The sequence below is a fragment of the Carassius gibelio genome, chromosome A21 (genome assembly GCF_023724105.1).
Source record: "Carassius gibelio isolate Cgi1373 ecotype wild population from Czech Republic chromosome A21, carGib1.2-hapl.c, whole genome shotgun sequence".
Taxonomy (NCBI): Eukaryota; Metazoa; Chordata; class Actinopteri; order Cypriniformes; family Cyprinidae; genus Carassius; species Carassius gibelio.
In genome coordinates this window covers 19,804,872-19,826,483 of record NC_068391.1, presented here as the reverse complement: position 1 = coordinate 19,826,483, position 21,612 = coordinate 19,804,872, and the positions used below count along the sequence as shown (strand labels likewise).

Sequence of the window (21,612 nt, the reverse complement as noted above, 5' to 3'; positions counted from 1 at the left end):
TTTTTTAAATCACATTGTTTTTTTAAACCAATTTTCAGTTACGTGAGATTATTATATATATATATATATATATATATATTTTGAAAAGTCAGTTTACTGTAATTTAAGTATAGCCAAACTTAACTGGGTAAGCATTTAAACCTGCTTTATGAGAAAGACCTCCAGTTTGTTTTTGGCTACACGCAGCACTGAAATCATCCAGCGCACATATTTGTGTCTTTCATTTTTGCTACATAACTTGTTCATTTAAACAAGTACATATAATGCTTTATTAAAATCCATCTTACATTCAGTGCGCAGAAAGAAACGATTTACGACAAAAGCAACGTTGCTTTCTTAGTGGGCACAAGGTTCAACAGTCTGGAGAGGAAGTTCAAACGCATGAGGTTTTAGTAAATGGTGTCATCACACCTAAGTCAGTTTTCCTGTAGTGTTTCATACTAGCAGACCACAGTTTTTACCAACCAAAAGTCACAAAGACAAACAGAAGGATGCTCTGTATCGCTCTCCTCATTGCCGTTCTGCCCTGTATGGCCAAAGGTAAGTCCATTCTGATCTCTGTACTAACTCTTTTGGATAGATGTGTACAATTAGACCTCCTCTCATCAACTGCATTTGACATCTTATCAAGAAATAAAATCATAGCCGAGAAATCACACTGACACACTTAATCGCCAAAAGGTATTAGCCTGCAGGGAATAGGTTTTTAATATCTAGTTGTGAGAGGCAAAATGAAATCAAGGATTTTGTAACTTTCATATTTTTAAAACGTGCCTTGTACCTTTATTTATTCATTTATAACATCAACTCAAGTCAAATGTCGCTCTCTCAATATATGCAACAAATTCAAAGTCTCTCAATTTTATATTGTAATTCTATGTATAATTCTGTGCATAATTCTGTTATTGTTCTAATAATTCCAAGCACTTTAGTTTTTCTCTTTTTTTTCTCTCTCTTTCACGGTTTTGGCAAAGACATCAAAAGTTTCAAAACATTTATTTTTCTTTTAAAATGAATTTTATTCAACTTTAAAAATCTTCATTCTCACACAATTTGGTAACACTTTATTTCGATAGTCTCCTTTAGACATTCTGTAACTTTGCAACTCCACGTCAACTAGCATTTTATAGACTATTAGTAGATTGTCTGCTTTATATCTGCCCACACACATTCGACTGATTATAAATAACTTTGCAAGTACTGTACATGTCAACTTAATCTAAATACACTAACACATCAGTCTACTAGAGCTCTAATGTTAACATATAGTTGTAAAGCTACTTAAAGTTAATAGAATTTCTGAAGTTGATTATCGGATTAAAGTTGAACTCATCATTTTTATGCAGTGTTTTTTGGTTTGTTGTTTGTAGGTCAGTTCTGGTCTTCAAATGAGCATTCAGCAGCAATAATCTAGTTGTGTGTTAACTATATTTCGTATCACGTCATGTAAGAAGAGCAGGAACCCAACTGTGTGCACGGGAAATCAAATGTTTTTAAGACAGGTGTGTTATATTTGTGGCTTTGATGGTCGACTTTGTAACAGTCCTGTCTAGCTTTGGTGTGTCCTGTCCAAAACAAAGCAGAAGTGAAAGTGGGAATGGGAAACAGACCCCTGGGATGTGGCTGTGCAATGGGCCCCCGGTGCAATGTGTTTCCTGAGGGACCCAATCAAAGGGGCTGCTTCTACAATGTTTCAGACATTTCCCCCCTTCATATAAAGACATTTCACGGCTTTCTCTCGTTTCCCTTTTCTAAAGTTAAAAATAATGTTTGGGCCCCTTCTTCAAAAAAGTGACAAGACCCTGTGTTGTTGCAAAAACAGTTATCCAAACTCTCGCAATATCCGCTATTTCACACTTCATGCTGGAAACAGCCTTAAATTTTGCACAGTCCACATCCATACATTACACTTTTAGTGAAGACCCACCTCAGTTCAGCGTATTATTGATGCAGAATATCCATGGACTGTGTTTAATCAACATCAAGACTCTACTAAAATGTGTATGTATGTATGCACATCTACTAAAGGAGCAGAAAATGACCTCTATTAAGTAGAATGAGAGTCTCAGTCATGTTCTAATGGATAAAAGATCAAATGAAAGTGCAGCAGCTCATTTTGTGTTTCTGTGAGGAAGGAATTCAGGTTTGGAAAAACAAGGGGGTGAGTAAATGATGACCAAATTTTCATTATTGGGTGAACTATGCCTTCAATCATTATTTTTGTTCTGCGAAGCAAAGCTGTGTTACATAAAAATACCTGTTCGATGAGGTCTACATATTTTACTGGGAATTTTGCAGTGTAAAACTGGTTAAGTATTCATTTTGCATCATTTTTCCTGGATTATTTCAATTTTCATGCATTGTAAATATTTATAGGCACACACATTCTATGTAGTCTCTCAATTAAAGGAATAGTTCACCCAAATATAAAATTTACTTACAATTTACTCACCCTCAGGCCAAGTGAGGGTGATGTAGATGAGTTTATTTCTTCGTGGGAACAGTTTTGGAGAAATGTAGCATTGCATCACTTTCTCAGCAATGGATGCTCTGGAGTGAATGGGTGCCGTCAAATTTAGAGTCCAAACAGCTGATAAAAACTTCACAATAATCCACAGCACTCCAGAACATCAGTTAAAGACTTGTGAAACCATAATCCATTATATCGCTTTCTTAAGTGATAAAGTAAGCTTGTCTGAATCGGGAGATAACTATATACAGATCAAGCTCTAAACAAATATACCTGTGGATTTTGATGAGAAAGACAACAGAAGATAGACTTTTTCACTGGAGAAAATGTCATTATGGATCATGGACTTATATTTTAACTGGACACAAAGGTATAAAGTAAAAAAGTATTTGATTCGTTTCTTGCAAATATTTAATTTCACAATTGACGGACTGGAGTGTGGATTACTTGTTATTTTTTTATCAGCTGTTTGGACTCTCATTCTGACGGCACCCATTCACTACACAGGACACATCGATGAGCAAGTTGCAATGCTACATTCCTCCAGGACTGTTCCCATGAAGAAACAGACTCATCTACATCTACAAGCCATTTTTGTTTGAACTGCTCCTTACATATGAGGCCATTAAAACTACATGCATAATGCTGTTCAGAATAGTTTGAGATGGAGAGTACAATGTCATACCACCGAACAAAAATGCATTTCCAAAAGTATTTAATTCACTTCATATTCCAGGGCTCTTCAAATCCGGTCTTTGAGGGGCACTGCCTTCAGAGTTTAGCTCAAACCCTGATCAAACTCACCTGTAACTCTGAAGACCCTGGTTGTGTTGCTCAGGTGTCTGTGATTAGGACTGGGGTCAAACTCAGCCAGCAGTGGCCCTGCAGGGTGGGTTTCTGAGGAACCTTTACCTACAGTAATATAACTTGAACTTGAGGGAAAATTTTTAAGCTTGCTCCCTTTAGCAAATGAAGAACTTATCAGCCCATATGATAAGACAATGAATCATTTGGATAAGAACTCTGACAACCCTGACACCAGTAAGTGTCCACCCAAGATGTCATCCTCTTCAGCATGCTGCGCACTGGATGGGCTAAAGCATTCGCTAGCCCAGTTAATCCAGAAAGAGCAGGAGAGCAGGGGCTGGTACGGCGAAATGGTGAAGATCCTAAATCAGTTGGTGCATGAAAACAAGGAGGTGGCTAGTGTTCAGGCTGAGATCCTGAAAGTCCTGCGGGCCACGAGCGACCAGGGCAAAGCAGCTGCACCATCTCCAGAGCATGGCTTGTCTTCAGAGCCTCCTCATGGAGGCATTGCTGCTGCAAGTGTCTTGCATTGCTACCACACTGCAGGCTTCAACAAAGAGACCGAGCCAATAAATACATGGGCACAATGAAGCATTTTGATGGCACATTATACTTGTACTAACAAAAAGGCACAAAAACCTAACTAAAATGATCTAAATATGAAATGAAGTTGATAATTAGTGTAACTCTGTCTTATATAAGATGTCACTCTTCAAAGTCCTGTTTCCTGGAAGGATTGTTTTTTTTTGTTGTTGTTGTACTGTTGTGTATTATAGTTTATCTCACTTGTTGCATGATGAGATATCAATAAACAAGCAACTGATAACACCTTTGTTTGGCATTTTTGAATTAATAAATAAGTTTCATTGTTTACCGATGCACAGCATATTTCTATACGCACTTATTCACTTTTCTTGAGTTTCTCTGCTCTTCTGTGTGTCTGAGCAGAGTTTCCCGCACCAGTGATAAAGCTGGACTCCTATCCGCTGAATCAATCTGAGGTGGTCTTGTCAGCTAATAAACCCTTCATTCTGAGTTGTGACGGACAAGCGGATATCATATGGAAGACAAGGCTCAGGAAACACCAGAAGCAAGTCTCACGAGAGACCCTCACTGTCAAAAAGCCCACTACAGAGTACACAGGAACATACCGTTGCAGTTACAAGAATCAAACAGACTTGTACTCAGAGATCCACATATATGTGAAAGGTATGTGCACTATGTATGTCAGTTCTGATATATGTTTGAGACAGTCTGTGAAAAAAATTCTTCTGCTTTTAGTTTTAATGGTTTTTTTTTTATAAAGTTTGAAATACGGAAATCACATGCTACATGTATAAAACTCAGCTAATAATTTTTTTTACGGAATATTACAGAATGCTACAGAAGCTTCTAGAATGTTCCCATTCTTGCAAAAGCAAATGAATTTCAATTGCTTAAGCAGAAAGATGCAGTGTTACAAGAAATTTGAAAGTACTGTATGTAGGAAATAGTTGTTGGAAATAGTGTAGGATGTCATAGAAAAATATTTCACCTCAGAATGGTACTTCTGACCAATCACAATCGAGTATTTTCTGGAAGGTGTGTAATAACTGTGTAATAACCACATTTATTAACCACATTTATTAACAGTGTTGGGGAAAGTTACTTTTAAAAGTAATATATTACAGTATTGCATTACTCCATTAAAATACAGTAATTGCCTATTTATTTTTAATAACAAAAAGCCCCACAGTTATATTTTTGGCAACTGTAAACGCCCTTTCATGCCAAAAGTGAAATTAAGAGGGAAGTGCCTCTGCAGTCACTCCCAATTTCTTTCAGAAGATGTGTCAGCAAATAAATGCATGGGAAAACTTTTTTTGTGTTGATTATTTTATTGGAAATTCAAAAGTAATGCAGAATGCATGCAAAAAAATAATCTGATTATGTAACTCGCGTTACTTGTATTGCACTACCACAAACACTGTGTATTAACAGTATGCACACACAGTACAAGAAACTGACTTTATGAACTAAATTGATATTAACGTGCAATGAATATTTGAACTTGTTTGACATTTAATGAATCAAAATAGTTCTTTACAGAATCTACAAGACATAAAATCACCAAGAACATATTGAAAGTAAAAATACTGGCTGAAATATTTGTATGTTTTACTGCAATAGATTCTGTCAAAGCCTTTACTTCCACTCAAAGCCCAATAATAATTCAAAAAGAAGGCTCAAACTACTTGTTGGACTGCTTGGTGACAAACCCAGAAAGTACTGAGTTCTCGCTCCAGATGGCGAATGGATCTGCTGTCCCGTCCAAGATGAATTACACCGCGGATCCCAAACGTGGCATACTGGTTCGAAATCTTCAGCCTAGCTACAGCGGAGATTATGTTTGTACTGTCAAAATTAATGGAGTCCAAAAGAAGTCTGACGTCTTCCAAATAACTGTCATAGAAAGTGAGTTGTGTTAGTCTTGTATGCTGTTTTCTACAATTGCATTAATAAAAAATATAGCAAGAATCTTATCTTATTGTAACAATTCTGCACTACCTTCTATTTACCTTCAGAAACACAAAAGCCACCAGCGGTGTCACTTCCAGCCAATCGTTACGTGCGGATTGTCGGTGAAACACTGCATATCCCTTGTCATGCTGAAAACCAAGATCATTCATATAACATCACCTGGAGTTCATCAGAAAAGGTGAAGCGATATGTTTTAAGAATTTGATTTGAATGCAAACATGAAATGAAGTATGAGATAATTGATGAGGAACTGAATTAATTAGGCAATAGAGCGGCCATCATAGTATTTTGTACTATGTACCTTGGTCTGTATTTCTTGGTCTACGTTTGAGTCTTGGCTTGTGGTCACAGATGTCTTTTGAAGTTCTAGCCAGTGGATCTCCATTGGTTTATTCTGAAGTGATAGAATCAGAATGTATGATATACAGAATGAAATGTGAATCAAATTAAATCACTGATCAGCTTGTGTATTCAGAGCCCACATTATATCATCCAAGTTCTGCTGCATCGAGTTCATTGTTGCTTTAAAGCAAGCAGCTTTAGGGGTCTGTTCAAACAGAACACATTTATCTATTCAAATGCAATGCTTTTCCATTGTTTTTCTATGTAAACGTGCGAGACGGATGTGTATGACTGTTGCGCTCTCATCTCACATCTTTTGCAGCATCTTTTGCAGCATCTTGCACATGATCGGACTGACTGATCATCAATGTCGGTTCCAAAACAGTGGACCAATCAGAAGAACCCAGAGGTTCAATGCAAGCGTTGCAAGCATTGTTTACAGAATAAAGTTGGCATGGCAACTGTTTTATTTGATTTCAGGATTGCGTAGGATGCACTGTTATATCTGTTAATGCATCGTCTCTCAAAAGTGAGATGCTTGCATTCTGCACTGCAAGGTGATATATTTTTAAACAATGTTGCTTGGGTATTTTTCCAAATGTGTATGGGCAACTAATTTCTATCTAGATACTGTGTCTCACCTTGTTGCCCATTGAGCGCAACATTGCTCAAAATATTGCCCTGTTTATCATCACCTTTACAATATTAGGTGTCGTTAACACAGAATGCATCTTTGCATTTAAAAACACAAGATGTAGCACTTAAGAATGGTTTTTTAAAAAGCACTTCCTCCACCATGTTACCATCAAATAAAACAGTTGTCATGCCATCTGTAAACAAAAGCTCACAACGCTTGCCCCGCCTACGCCGTCTTCTGATTGGTCTGCTGTTTTGTAACTGACATTGATGAGGAGTGGTGTGTGTAAAAGTTGAAAATCTTTAGACTTGACAGGGAATCTTAAAAATGCATCTAGTGCATTTACACAGACAATTGTCACACCAGTTCGTTCTTTGATTTCACTTGAAATATATCAGGCCTTCAGTGATGCCAGCATTTTAATTAGCATTTTTACTTGTAAGTGGAATAACTCCTCAATTTGAAGGAAATACATGACATCTATCTTTCCGATCAGCACTGTAATTTTGAGCAAATGCTAATGAAAGATAATACATATACTTTTATTTCTTCCGACTTATTGTTAGCTTTACTGTGTGGTTTTTGTGGTAAAGTTCAGGTTTGACTGAACATTGCTTTGGCAGATTGTAAATTAAAAAAAAAAAATTGTTCTAAAAAATGTATAACAATCACAGTTTAAACTTTAGTTGCTTCTACAGTTGCATGTAAATGGAGAGTTTTGTGAATTTGTATTTTTTCTGGAGAATGTTATTTGTTGCAATTCATAAAGCAATGATTTTATACAGCACACATACTTTAGCATTTGTACGATTTTCAGATTTATTATTACAGAATCTCTTATGGAGCAACTATTTCTGCTCACTATCAGTTTCAGTAGGCGTACTCTGACATATTGTGTATCAGATCATTATTTAAGGCTATATTTATATATATATATATATATATATATATATATATATATATATATATATATATATATATATATATATATATATATATATATATATATATATGTCCTCTGACATTGTCAAAATTGGTCACTTTGACATATTTTAATTTGACATTTTTATGATTTCATTATTTATTAGCTTTCATCAACACAATACAGATTTTTTTTTTCCATGAATCCCAGTATGGGAAACCATCTGTAATGTAATGCTGAATGCCTTTCAAGATATTTACATCAAAGAATAATGTGTTATATATATATAATTTATTTTTTTGGTGCTGTCAAATTTTGTATATATGTAATATATATTTATGTATAATATAAATCACATAAAAATTTCATAAATACATACATTTATGTGGGAATTTATATAAATCCATATAAATATACACAGCACACACAAACTTTTATTTTGGATGAGAATAATCGATTTTGACAGCATTATTATTATCATTATTATTATTTAAATCAAAATAGTCCACAATAATTTGAGTAAGGTCAAAATTAAGTAAAAATAGTAGTTTACAAATTACATTACCTAATAAGTGTAACCCAGTTTATTTTAATAACTAGGATTTTCGCCATGTAATTTAATTTGTAATCAACAACGGACTGCAATCTGTAAGTAATCTGCTCAGCACTGGTCAAGATCTTGTCTGTGCTGTCCTTAAACAAACGTGAAGGTCCTGGACTTGTCTACTAGCTCAGTGCTGACCGAGTTCAGCAATGTGTGAACCTGTTCTCTCATTGTTCTAGAACCAGACCAAGACTAGACCCCTTGAGGATCTAGACCAAGACATAACCCCAAGAACCATTACAAAACATTACAAGTGTTCTAGCTTGTACATTTTTTTATGAGGAAAAATCACTGAAACAAACGGTTGATGCAATGCAGAGCGCAGCAAATGATTCAGGATTATGAGTGTTTTCCCTGAAAGCGCTGTGGGTTGTGTCAACCATTTGTTTCAGTGGTTTTCTTATACAAGCATACAGTATAGTCCTGCATGTTTTCAACTCAAAACCAGGCTGTTCAGTTCCTCTGAATCCATCTCAGTTCCTGATTGTCAGTAAATATGATGCCAGATTGTTTTGAACGTTTGATTAAAGCACTTGTTTACATGATCTGTCCTAATCAGGTCCTGAATTATAAAATAAACAGAGACAAAGGATGTGAACGAATTTGCTTCATCAGTCTATTAACCATTCATCAAGTAAACATGTCCGACGCAGGGAATTTAACCTGCACTGGCCAAAATCGAGCAGGAAGAAACAGTGTGACAGCCGTTCTCAAAGTTGTAGGTAGGTTTCTTCACGCTGTAGAGTGGTTTTATGTAAGCTTTATTTGTGATATTGTGTTTAAGCTGTGGTCTCTGTGTCTTCTTTCAGATAAACCCTACATTCATTTTAAACCCATCCTGTCCTCTGAATACAAGGTGAATGGAACAGATATTGAGGTGATGCAGGGGGATAAGGTTGAACTTGCTGTGCAAATTGAAGCATATCCAGAAGTGAAACAGACATGTTGGAAGACTCCCAAATCAAATCACACGCACGAGGAGACATTTAACAGGATTAATAACAGGTGAGTTCATTAGTTTCTGTTCTTACAATTATTTGTATTATCTGATTCTAGATCCGATCCATTAAAAGTATGTGGGTCTGTGTCTACAGAAATCCTTATCTCCTCATGATGCTCTCACTAAAGAGCACTTAATTACGTTGCGATAGCTTTGGGAAACGGAAGCAAAAATAAGATGAATCATAAGATGATTCTGTGATCTACTTAGACTCATAGTACTTTAGGGAAATGAGAACCAGAATCATTTAACAAGAACAACCTTCATTTTAAGTGACAGTAATCATGGGTTCATTTTTAACAGCGACAGCTATATGACCACAATGGTGCTGAGAAAAGTTGGAGCACAAGATAATGGTCACTACATCTTCACCGCCAGGAGTGCCAGTGTCAATGCCTCAATCATTTTCACACTTCATGTCTACCGTAAGAGCATTTGCTTAACAGGGAACACACTAATCTCATCAATGAACAAAAATGTGGTTTGATCATGTTTTCTTTCCAACACACTGTACAGAGAAGCCCAATACTTTCATTGAGTGGGAAAATGGCTTTGCCTCTTGTATGGCATCTGGTTTTCCAATACCCAGGATCCAGTGGTTCCAGTGTGAAGATGCCAGAGCTATGTATGTGTCATTTTTTGAACTCAGATCTTATATACAGTACAGTACATATAGCGGTCAAAAACAAAAAGAGCTTTTCAAGCACCAAAACAATGATTTTGAAATGTAACACTGCTTTATATTTAGTTAACCCCACCCCGATACACCTATTTATTTTTTCTTCTAAGTAAAAAATAATGCCTGTCATGCATCTTTATTATGATTTACAGAAAACACCCATTAAAATGCCATTCAGTGTAACAATAGTTCATATACCAAAAAATCGTATCAGTCTTATTAAGAACCAGAATCATTAGATGTCGTCATTAAATGACTGTTTTTAAGGATCACAGTGGATAATTAACTGTAATTTTAAATCGTTACTAGTCTTTGCCATCATTCAAAACACTAGGTTTTACCCATTATCAGCAAAATCATTTAAAATATAATCAAATTTAGTATGGTCACTTTCTCTTTGATATATTTTAATAAGTACCGTATTTTTCGGACTATAAGTCGCAGCTGAGTATAAGTCGCATCAGTCCAAAAATACGTCATGATGAGGAAAAAATCATATATAAGTCACACTGGACTATAAGTCGCATTTATTTAGAACCAAGTCAGGTGCGACTTATTTATCAAAATTAATTTGACATGAACCGAGAGAAAACATTACCGTCTACAGCCGCAAGAGGGCGCTCTATGTTTTCAGTCTAGGCTACAGGAGCACTGAGCAGCATAGAGCGCCCTCTCGTGGCTGTAGACGGTAATGTTTTCTCTCGGTTCATGTCAAATTAATTTTGATAAATAAGTCGCACCTGACTATAAGCCGCAGGACCAGCCAAACTATAAAAAAAAGTGTGACTTATAGTCCGGAAAATACGGTACTGGTCAGAATAAGTGTGTGTAATTTTTTTACATAACTGTTACGCTGAATGACAATAGAATATTATTTCACCCATATTTTGTCATTTTAGACATTCGACACTTTGCCTGCATTTGCTTTTTATCATGTATACATGTACAATATCTTTTGTAAACCGAATACGATGTGGACACCAAAATGGGAAGTATTGCCTTTGTTTGAGATGTAAAGTAACATTGTATGTTTTAAAAGATATGTCCGAGATTGCTCTAATTTTCAGATATTACTATGATTCGTGACAGGTGTAGTTCTAACCAAACAGCAGCTGTGGAACTGATGGCCACCCAGTCCACTTTGGGGGACATCAGAGAGTATGAACCAGTGCTGGTGAAGAGCATCTTACCAGTGACCGATGCAAATACTACTTTAACCTTTGAGTGTGTGGCTACAAATATTGCTGGAGAACATCGTGATACCTTCACCTTTAAAATTTCACGTAAGAAAAATGCAAACATTTAGCATGTGTTTGTGCATTTGAAATGGAGCCGTCATCTAATTCTCATCTTTTTCTGTGTATAGATCTCCTGAATACTGCATCAGTATGGTCAGTTTCAGTGTGGATCACTGTTGTTCTCATTGGAGCCTTGTGTTTGGCGATATTAGGGATGCTGATCCTCTTCTACAAGCACAGAAAGGTATTTCTTTAGTTGTACTCATTCACAGTGAATAGCACCACTTTGATACCACTTTTTCTTTAAGGCACACAAGTATGAAATCCACTGGAAAATCATTGAGGCCAATGAAGGGAACAACTACACATTCATTGACCCCACTCAGCTTCCATACGACAAAAAACTGGAGTTTCCTCGAAATAAGCTGAAGCTTGGTAATGCAACCTCGATTATGCTCACTGTTTTATGTTATAATGGTGTTTGTGTTATTAATAATAAGAGCTACTACAACAAACGAGCCATTGCCTTTACTTCAGGACAAGTTTTAGGAGCTGGAGCTTTTGGGAAGGTGGTGCAAGCAACTGCTTATGGGCTTGTGAAGGACGAAAGCTTCACACGAGTGGCAGTGAAAATGCTCAAGCGTAAGTGTTGGGGAAATGTATTTTTAAAAGTAATGCATTACAATATTTCACTACTTACTTAAAAAAAAAACCATGTTCTGGTAAATATAAAAGCCCGATCACATCAAAAGTGAAATGTCAGGCTGAAAGAAGTAACGTAGAGGGCGCAGCTCATTATTCCAGTTATCCACCATCAACACAACCCGTGGTCTTCTAATGGTAATTCGTCTAAATGCCTACGCATAGGATCAAGTGACTGTTTGAGTTTGCACAAAATCACTGTTTGCAAATGGCCATAATAATTAAATGAACTGATACTTACTGTACTTGCAATGTAGTCGGGGTACTAAAATACAGCTATTATGTACAGGGAGGGAGCGGGACTAAAAATCAGTCCTACACATATATTTTGGTCAGCCGGGGAGTGAGGGTAATGACCCACTTATGCTCTTTGTGTGCCTCTTTTTGAGAAAAACTTACAAAAACATTCTTTTCTGAACCAAACAGCTAGTGCTCACTTTGAAGAAAAAGAGGCACTCATGTCTGAGTTGAAGATCTTAAATTATATTGGACCGCATGAAAACATAGTCAATCTGCTGGGGGCTTGTACTCAGGGTGGTAAGTCAAAGTCATATTATCACATTTTTTAAATAAAAAAAATCATTATGATCATCATATTTTGAAAGAAACATGAATAAGTAATCTATTTGCAGACACTTCTTTTGAAAGTGTATATATATATATATATAAAACGTTTTTGTTTACGTAAAAAAATGTGTTTATGTTTTTGTTTATGTAATATATATGTATGTGTGCAGTCTATATTATGTATATATAAATACACACACATGCATGTATATATCTCAGAAAAATAGGTTATGTTTATTTATTAAATATATTTATTTATACTATAAATAATATGAATATGTAAATTCTATATCTATAATTACATATAATGTATGCAAATACATGTAATTTTTTAAAATATATATATTATATGTACATATACATAATAAATATACACAGTACACACACACATATGTCATGCATACAAAATCTTTTATTTTGGATACGATTAAATAGTTTGACAGCACTATATATATATATAAATATGTATGTATGTATGTATGTATGTAACATTGTCCAATGGCGACACCAGCAGGTAAAATTACAACAGGAGTCTCCCCTGAGCCCATTGAGTTTTAACCATAGACTGTATAATGTCAAAGTAAAATGTTTTTTTATTTAGTTGTGGAAATGGGTCATTCCATATGTTCTCTCTCTCTCTCTCTCTCTCTCTCTCTATATATATATACATACACAATCATATTGCATATCAGTAGCATATGAAATGAAAAGAACTATGTTGGTTGATCTCTGATTTTGAGTTTGGTCTGATGTAGGACCGATGCTGATGATCACGGAGTACTGCTGTCAAGGTGACCTCCTCAACTTCCTGCGTCAACGAGCAGAAACATTTGTGAACAATAACCTTGGTGTTCAGAGCTTCCCAGAGAACTCAAACCTGTACAAGAATGTGGCGCTTCAACAGAACCATTCGACAGGGTAATGACATGTTAACGTCAGCATCAGGCTTATACCTTGGCAGATATGTATTTCCGGTGTTTAAATGTGCTTTGCTTGTAGAGTCTCTTTTATTGTCAATCATTTACACCTTCTTCTTGTAGGATGACTAACTCTGGCTCAGAGAGCTACAAGGATGCACAATCAACACAGATGTCAAAAGACATTTGTCAAGGTAAAGTAACAAAGGTAATGGCCTTCGAAATATTTCCAGTAAAGAAATCATTTAAAAAGTTGGTCTGTTTCAACAGAATCTTGTAATGAAGGAGGGAAGGATCCATGGTCACTGGATAACATTGATTTACTGACATTCTCCTATCAAGTGGCAAAGGGAATGGAGTTCCTAGCCTCCAAAAATGTAAGATTTCTTGGCTATATACAGTGTTAAAAATGTTTTATATTTATTTTAAGAGATTTTGTTGTAATTTATAGTGTGTGTGTGTGTGTGTGTGTATTTATACGGTATATACTATATATACATACCTTTTTAATTGCCATCTCAGTGTTGAGGAAAGTTACTTTTAAAAGTAATGCTTTACAATATTGCATTACTCCATAAAAAGTAACTAATTAAGACTTTTTTATGGAAAGTAATGCATGACGTTACTTTTGCAATACTTTTTGTCACCTGAGTTGGGCATCGTTATTTATTTTTAATATCAAAACCCACAAAGGTTATGTTTTTGGCAACTGTAAAGGCCCTTTCACACCAAAAATGAATTTAATAAAGACTTAATACCCCTACATTACTTATATGAAAAAGTAATTTAGAAGTTTCAAGTTTAAAAGTAATGGATTTCTTTACTAGTTACTTGAAAAACTTAATCTTATTATGTCATTCTTCTTACTTGTAATGCACATTGGCCACCATTGGATGCACTGCTTTCGGCATGTTTGGTTATTAGACAAAATAATCGTTGACATTAATATGCCATTTTTGTACTCAATGTGATTTTTGGAGTCAGAATTTAATGTGTTCTTCACATAAAGTAATCATTTGACTTATTGCCAAAGTTGTATATACAAATTTTATTACACTAAAAAAATTAGAATTTTTTGGGTTAACAATTTCTTTAAGAATACCAAAGCTTACAGTATGACTCATTTTGAGGAAGATTAGTGAGATGCTCTTTATGCTCAGTGTATTCACAGAGACTTGGCTGCACGGAATGTTCTTGTGTCCGACTGCCGCGTTGTCAAGATCTGTGATTTTGGACTTGCACGAGACATCATGAATGACTTGAATTATGTAGTAAAGGGGAATGTAAGTTATTTGTTTTTTCATGTATTGTTTTTATGAAAAAATTTACAGTTTAGTATGTACAGTAATTGTGCATTCTGAATCAATACATCACTAAACATCCCAGAACACACACTGTTTTGAATTAAAAACCAATCTTTTCCTAGATTTGAGCCACTGCACACTGTGACACTACGCTAATGTTATAAGAGTGAACACGCCACAAATCCCCAACAAATCTAAATAAGAACAGATTCCAAAGTAGTTACTGTAAAACCCCAAGCTGTTGTTCACACAGAAAGAAAATAAAAATCTTAAATTTTATTAATTAAAATCTGACTTTTAAAAATTAGTTTTAGTCTGAGGGGCCAGATTGGATTTCAAAGTTATTTCATAATTCGTAATTGAGAGGCTAGACATAAGCATATAACATTATACACAGCAGTCTTTTATTTTTATTTTTTTCTGAAATATAGCACACTGTACCAAAGTCTCTTAAAAGTATTCCATAGTCTTTGACAGTACTTACTTATAAATATTGTCATTTAAAACCAAATACAAAAAAACATTCCTTATTATTAAATTATTAATATGAAACACCAAATCCACTCAGATACTTTGTGTAGTTGAAACGTAACAAAAATTGCAGAAAACAATTAAAATTGTTCTGACTTTTTATTCTATATTTTCTCCAATCTTTTCTCTATTTTATTATTTTCTTTTTTTATTTTGACATTTTTCTTACAATTATTTTTTTTAGAAGTCAGAATCAAGTGATATAAACTCACAATTGCAACAAAAATGTCAGAATCTCTCTCTCTCTCTCTCTCTCTCTCTCTACATATAAATATATATATACACACAAGCAATATTATATCCTGCTACTCTAGTTTTTAACTTGCAATTGTGCAAAATCACAATTCTGAGTTTATACACACAATTATACTCACAATTCTGGCATTTTTTCAGAAGTGTGTTTTTTTTTCTGTGGCGGGAACAGGCTTCCATACTCTTCACTTCATACAAAAAAGATATGACAGCTTGACAGATATAACAAAAATATTCCAACATTGGAAATGAAGCATGGATTGTTTGCTCATCATCATTATGTTCAGATTTTAGAGTAGTAGTTGGTAAACATATTTTTCCTTTTTTACATCTACTCTAAAAGTAATTTAATCAAAAATATTACTCCTTTTTTGTACACTGTGTTGTATTGGTTTCTTCAGGCACGGCTGCCAGTAAAATGGATGTCACCTGAAAGCATATTTGAGTGTCTTTACACCGTACAGAGCGATGTCTGGTCATACGGGGTGCTTTTGTGGGAGATCTTTTCTCTGGGTAGGTGAATTGTCTTTTTTAACATGTAAAAAAAAAAAAAAAAAAACAAAGAAGATGAAGCAGACATGAACTGAAGAAAACGTAGAAAACAGTAAAACTTAAAGAAACCTTCAAATATTCAATATTTTGTTGGTCTTACTGGGTTTTCTGTTTTTAGGTATGAGTCCTTATCCCAACGTTGTGATTGATGCACAGTTCTATAAGATGATTAAAAATGGTTATCACATGCCACAACCAGATTTCGCCCCTCAAGAAATGTGAGTTTTAAAGCATTAATAAAGTTCTGAGAAATAAATAATAAGTAATAAGCAAATCTATATCCATCAAGTGACTTGACCTCCTTTAGGTACACAATAATGAAAATGTGCTGGAGCCTGGAACCAACCCTGCGTCCGACTTTTGCCAACATCAGAGAACTCATCGCAAAGTTACTACCAAATCAGCTCAGCGAGGTGAGACACACTGTTAGAACCCTTCCCTCTGTTGTAAAAGCACCTTTTCTTTTTCTTGATTTTCTTGTAATCAGTTACTACCCAGAGACAATGTACATACACAACTTTACTGGAAGATGAATTGAAATGAGTTATGCTGTACTTCCCACAGCGCTGTGTGCAATCATACAACCATAGCAATACCTTATCAGTACACACGAACAGCTGCAACACATAATTGAAATGCTGTATTTATGTAGGACGTAAAAGCTTCTTCTCTTCAGCAGAACAATGAAGACATGTATCCAGAGTTTCTGATGGGAAAACAGTGTGACACAGAGTCAGTCTGCAGAGACGAGGCCCAGCCTTTAATGAGGAGAAGTTTGACCTAACATATGCAACTCAAACAAAGGCCTATTTTTCATATCTGTATTTAGAAGTAGAGCTAACAAGATAAGCAGAATTTTTATATACTGCTATGTATCTTGTCTTTTTAATGATGACTCTGTAAAATCATGCTGTATCATTTTATGATTCTTCATTTCACTGATAGCACACACAGTACACCACAGAGACATCTGCATTCACATCTGCGAGATGTGTTTTTGTTTGCTGAAGTATGTCTATAAGATGTTTCCTATTAAATTTATGTTTATGATTTAGAATGCATGTAAAACGGAAATCTTAAAGACGTCTATCAGATGTTAGTACACAGCAGATGCTTTCCAGATGAAGCGATCTTCAACAGACACCTTAAGATGTACGTGTGCTGTCTGGATTAGTATTTTACAAACTTTTTAAACTATGGCAGCCAACACTTTATCGACCATATTTTCTACATTACTTATTTTTTCAAATATGTTTATTCTTTCTTTGTAACATTTATTTTTTTGTTTGCTTTGTAGATGCAGCAGCGGTGTTGTTGTTGTTTTTTTGTATGCATGTCACTGATTGTAATGTATATCTGGAACCAGTAAAACATAAGTAACCTACAATAACATTACATTCATTTGTCTTTCAAACTGTAAATACAGTGTGTGTTTAAACATTTCTAAATAAATCTGGAAAAAATATATAATCATAAGTGTGCCACTATTTTGGTAGTCCCATGTGAGTAACTGAAGTCTTTCCATGTTGTACATGAAGTTTTTAAACATCAAATAGAATGATTTCACTTGGATAAATATGAGGTGACACAGGCTACTTTTCTAGACTCATTCATCTTATAGGAAAACCTGAGTGTAGAGTAGCAAATGATGTGCAATCCAAGGCTGTTGAGCTGCACAAAACAGGAAATGGCTTAAACTCATTTATTAGTTTAATATTTAGTTGTGGAGACTCAGTCTGGAATCAGTCTGGAAGCGGACATGTATCTATATTGACTGGATAATTTCAGACTTTAACTGAGGTTTAAAAGTGTTAGACAAAGTTGTCCTCAAACAACAAGCTCAAGCACATAATATTACCAAACCTTACTGTCTCTTTAAGGCAACAGTTTGGTGCCCACTTCTCTCTCTCTCTCTCTCTCTCTGTGTTTCTTTCACATTTTCACTTCTATGTTCAGATGAAAAAGGCTGTTTTCCTGGAAACATCAAAGCAATGGCAAGAAGTATGTAATTAGCACTGAAGAGGTTTGTCTATTTCATGTAAACATTTAAATATACTTATTCATTACAATACTTATGTTTATATACTGTACACTTAAGGAAAACAGAGGGTTTTTGAAGAAAGCTGCACTCTGAAACATCGTGCAAATGCTGGTTTCTTTTAGCAACAAGAACCAAAAGAAAATGTTTTAAAGTCTCTTCCAAGAAGCGTCATTTCACTCGACCAACTCTATCAATTTAAATAAGGAAATACTTAAATATCAAAAACACCAGACAAAGATATTTCAAATCAGCAACAAAAACTGACACAAACTGTCCCATAAATGTTGTTAATGCTCCATTTTAAGAAAAAGCACATGTTTGGTACATACAGGCTTATCTCAAGAATGCTTAGTCTATTTACGGTAAAAGTGGTCTGATTTTTCAGTGCAAAAGCACACAATCATCATCATCACAATGAAAATTGTTATACTGTTGTTGAATTTGATCATGCTAAAAGTGTCACAGTATTACTATGATCTTGATAAAATGATCCTCTGACTCAATGCTTGCGTAACTTTAAAATAAACTGCTTTAAAAAGAATATGTTGATGTCTAATCAAATATTTACAGTGACTGCTGCAGTTTCAAATTAAATGTAAATTAGCTTATTTTTTTATGTGTATTCCCGTTTTTTTTTTTTTGTCAATTAGTAGCTACAATACCACAAAAGACATCAAGATATTCGACTGGAATGAGGAAACAAAATTCCTGGAGTTCACATAGTAAATAAATAATGGTGGTGTCATATCTTATTAACTTCTTATGATGTTTTTTTTAACATCTGTCACTTTTTTCCCCATTCATTTTGATCATTTTATGCACAAGCCAAAGCAGTACTTTACCTTTCTTTTGTTTGCAGTTTCGAAGCCAAAGAAGAGATGAAAGAGAAGTGAAAAACAAAAACATCTAAATCTCAAAAGAAGTCCAGAAAACCTCTGGAGAAGTGCCAAAAGTACTCTGTCTTGTTTACGGTGGTCACTATGCAGGACTTTGTTGTGTTATTCTGAGCAATTGATTTACTCTGCTTCAAAGGAATAAGGTGCATCCTGCTCAACTGGAAGCATTCAAGACCTCAATAAAACGCTCACAAACAGAATGCGTCACAATTCAGGATGTTAAATGTAGGTACTTTGCCACATAATGAAAACAATATGAGCAATGAAAAATATTTTTTTCCCCCATAACTCCCTTTTTTACTTTTTTAGTTGTTAGTTATATTAGTGCAGCTCAATAATTAAAATGTTTTTGGTCATAATATTTTTTTGGAGCTAAAAAAACAACAACGCAGACGCTTTTATCTTTAAAGATCTGTGATAGTGATTTTGGACCTCTTTGGGGTGGCACCACTTGCAGAAGGCAAACTTCTGGAGGGCACATAAGATTGAACTAGTGAGTTTAGGTATGTTTGTGCCATGCAAGTGGTTGTCTTGTAGGCAAGCATCAGTACCTTGAATATGATGTAACCGCAGTGAATTTGATGATAAGAGATGTAATGTGAGCTGTTTTTGGCTCATTGAAGACAACCCTCGCTGCTGCATTCTGGATCAGTTGCAGAGGCTTGACAATAGCATTACAATAGTCCAGTCTGGAGAGAACAAGAGCTTGGACAAGACGTTGTGTGACAGGAAGGGTCTAATCTTGCTAATGTAGTATAAGGCAAATCTGCAGGACCGGGTTGTTGTAGCTATATGGTCTGTGAAGCGTAACTGATGATCCATCACATCTGGCACATTTCTGGCTGTCTTGAAGGAATTATGGTTGATGAACCCAGCTGTATAGAGAAGTTGTGATGAAACAATGGGTTTGCTGTCTTAGTAAGGTTGAGCTGAAGGTGATGGTCATTCATCCAGCTAGGAATGTCACTCAGACAGGCTGCAATGCGAGCAGCTACCATCAGATCAGCTGGTTGGAATGAGAAGTAGAGTTGGGTGTCATCAGCGTAGCAGTGATGAGAAAAGCCATGCTTCTGAATGACAGATACTAATGACATCATGTAGATTGAGATGAGAAGTGGTCCAAGCATTGAACCTTGAGGAACCCCAGTAGCAAGTTGTTGTGACTTTGAAACATCACTCCTCCAAGACACACTGAAGGATCTATTAGAGAGGTAGGACTTCAACCACAGGAGTGCGGTTCCAGAGATGCCCATCTTTCTGATGGTGGACAGTAGAATCTGGTGACTAATGATGTCAAAAACAGCAGACAGATTCAGCAAGATTAGTACTGAGGATTTTGAAGCTGCTCTTGCAAGTCGTAGGGCTTCAGTAACCGAGAGCAGAGCAGTTTCAGTTGAGTGGTCACTTCTGAAGCCAGATTGATTGCTGTCCAGGAGGTTGTCCTGTACAAGAAACATAGAGAGTTGGCTGAACACAACTTGTTCAAGTGTCTTTGCAATGAATGGAAGAAGGTCTGTACTTTTCTAAAAGTGCTGGATTTAGAGACGGTTTCTTCAGCAGTGGGCTTACCCAAGCCTGCTTAAATGCTGTGGGAAATGTACCAGAGTAAAGAGAGGTTTTAATAATGTGAGTAAGTGAAGGTATGACTGAATAAGAAATGGCCGGAAGGAGGGGAGTGGGGATGGGATCAGGTGGACAAGTAGTAGGATGATTGGAAAGGATATGTTTGGAAATGTCCATCTCTGAGAGTGGAGAGAAAGAGAAGAGAGAGTGTGTATTAGTCATTATGAAGTTATCATCAGTCTGACGTGTAGCAAATTGGTCACTGATGATTCTTGTCTCATTTGTGAAGAAAACTGCAAAGTCATCAGCTGTAAGAGTCGATTAGTCTGTGCAAGAAACTGAAGATTATTTACAACATTATGGTTCTGAACTCACAAGAAACATCACTGAATAACTGGTAAGATAGTGGCATAATCCAACAACACGGGAAACCTGGGTAAAATTGTAACTTGAACGACTTATGTCTATATATATATATATACACAGTAGAGACCAAAAGTTTGGAAACATTACTATTTTTTATGTTTTTGAAAGAAGTTTCTTCTGCTCATGAAGCCTGCATTTATTTGATCAAAAATACAGAAAAAATGTAATATTGTGATATATTATTACAATTTAAAATAATTGTTTTTAAATGTATTATATCTTTAAATTATAATTTATTTCTGTGATGCAAAGCTGAATTTTTAGGATAATTATCACATGATCCTTTAGAAATCATTCTAATATGATGATTTATTATCAAAGTTGGAAACAGTTCTGCTGCTTAATATTTTTTCAGAACATGTGATACTTTTTTAGGTTACTTTGATGAATAATAAAAAAAAAGAAGCTATGTTTTTAAAATGTAAATATTTTTATAATAACAATGTACACTACTGGTCAGTAATTTGGGGTCAGTAATTTTTTTATTTCTTTTTTTTTAATAAAATCAATACTTTTATTCAGCAAGGATGTGTTAAATTGATAAAAAGTGATAGTAAAGAAAATACATTATTAGAATATATATTATTAAATTTTTTTCTTTTTTTTTAATAAATAAATGCAGTTCTTTTTAACCTTTTAGTC

General features: G+C 35.1%; 1 protein-coding gene across 5 annotated transcripts; it reads left to right on the top strand.

Moving 5' to 3' along the window:
* Positions 1-373: 373 nt before the first annotated feature.
* On the top strand, positions 374-17,513 carry csf1rb (colony stimulating factor 1 receptor, b). Of its 5 annotated transcripts, XR_008149282.1 has the most exons (22): positions 374-540; positions 4,226-4,486; positions 5,447-5,731; positions 5,842-5,975; positions 8,862-9,024; positions 9,112-9,307; positions 9,606-9,727; positions 9,819-9,927; positions 11,071-11,264; positions 11,348-11,463; positions 11,528-11,654; positions 11,757-11,861; positions 12,348-12,458; positions 13,244-13,406; positions 13,529-13,599; positions 13,676-13,782; positions 14,566-14,688; positions 15,894-16,005; positions 16,163-16,262; positions 16,352-16,457; positions 16,697-17,196; positions 17,342-17,513. XR_008149282.1 is itself a non-coding variant. In XM_052537864.1 (21 exons), the coding sequence occupies exons 1-21, from the start codon at positions 492-494 to the stop codon at positions 16,826-16,828; spliced, it is 2,859 nt and encodes a 952-aa protein (XP_052393824.1). In that variant the 5' UTR covers positions 374-491; the 3' UTR covers positions 16,829-17,513. The 5 variants fall into 5 exon arrangements, 4 of the variants coding, with proteins under 4 accessions (XP_052393824.1, XP_052393823.1, XP_052393822.1 ...); XM_052537864.1 differs by having other exon boundaries at positions 16,724-17,513; XM_052537863.1 differs by having other exon boundaries at positions 16,721-17,513.
* The last annotated feature ends 4,099 nt before the right edge of the window (positions 17,514-21,612 follow it).

Coding starts and splice junctions, on each gene's coding strand:
- csf1rb (XM_052537862.1), top strand. CDS start 492: ATGCTCTGTATCGCTCTCCTCATTGCCGTTCTGCCCTGTATGGCCAAA. Junction 11,464..11,527: donor TCTTCTACAAGCACAGAAAG/GTATTTCTTTAG, acceptor TTTTTCTTTAAG/GCACACAAGTATGAAATCCA. Junction 14,689..15,893: donor ATTATGTAGTAAAGGGGAAT/GTAAGTTATTTG, acceptor TGGTTTCTTCAG/GCACGGCTGCCAGTAAAATG.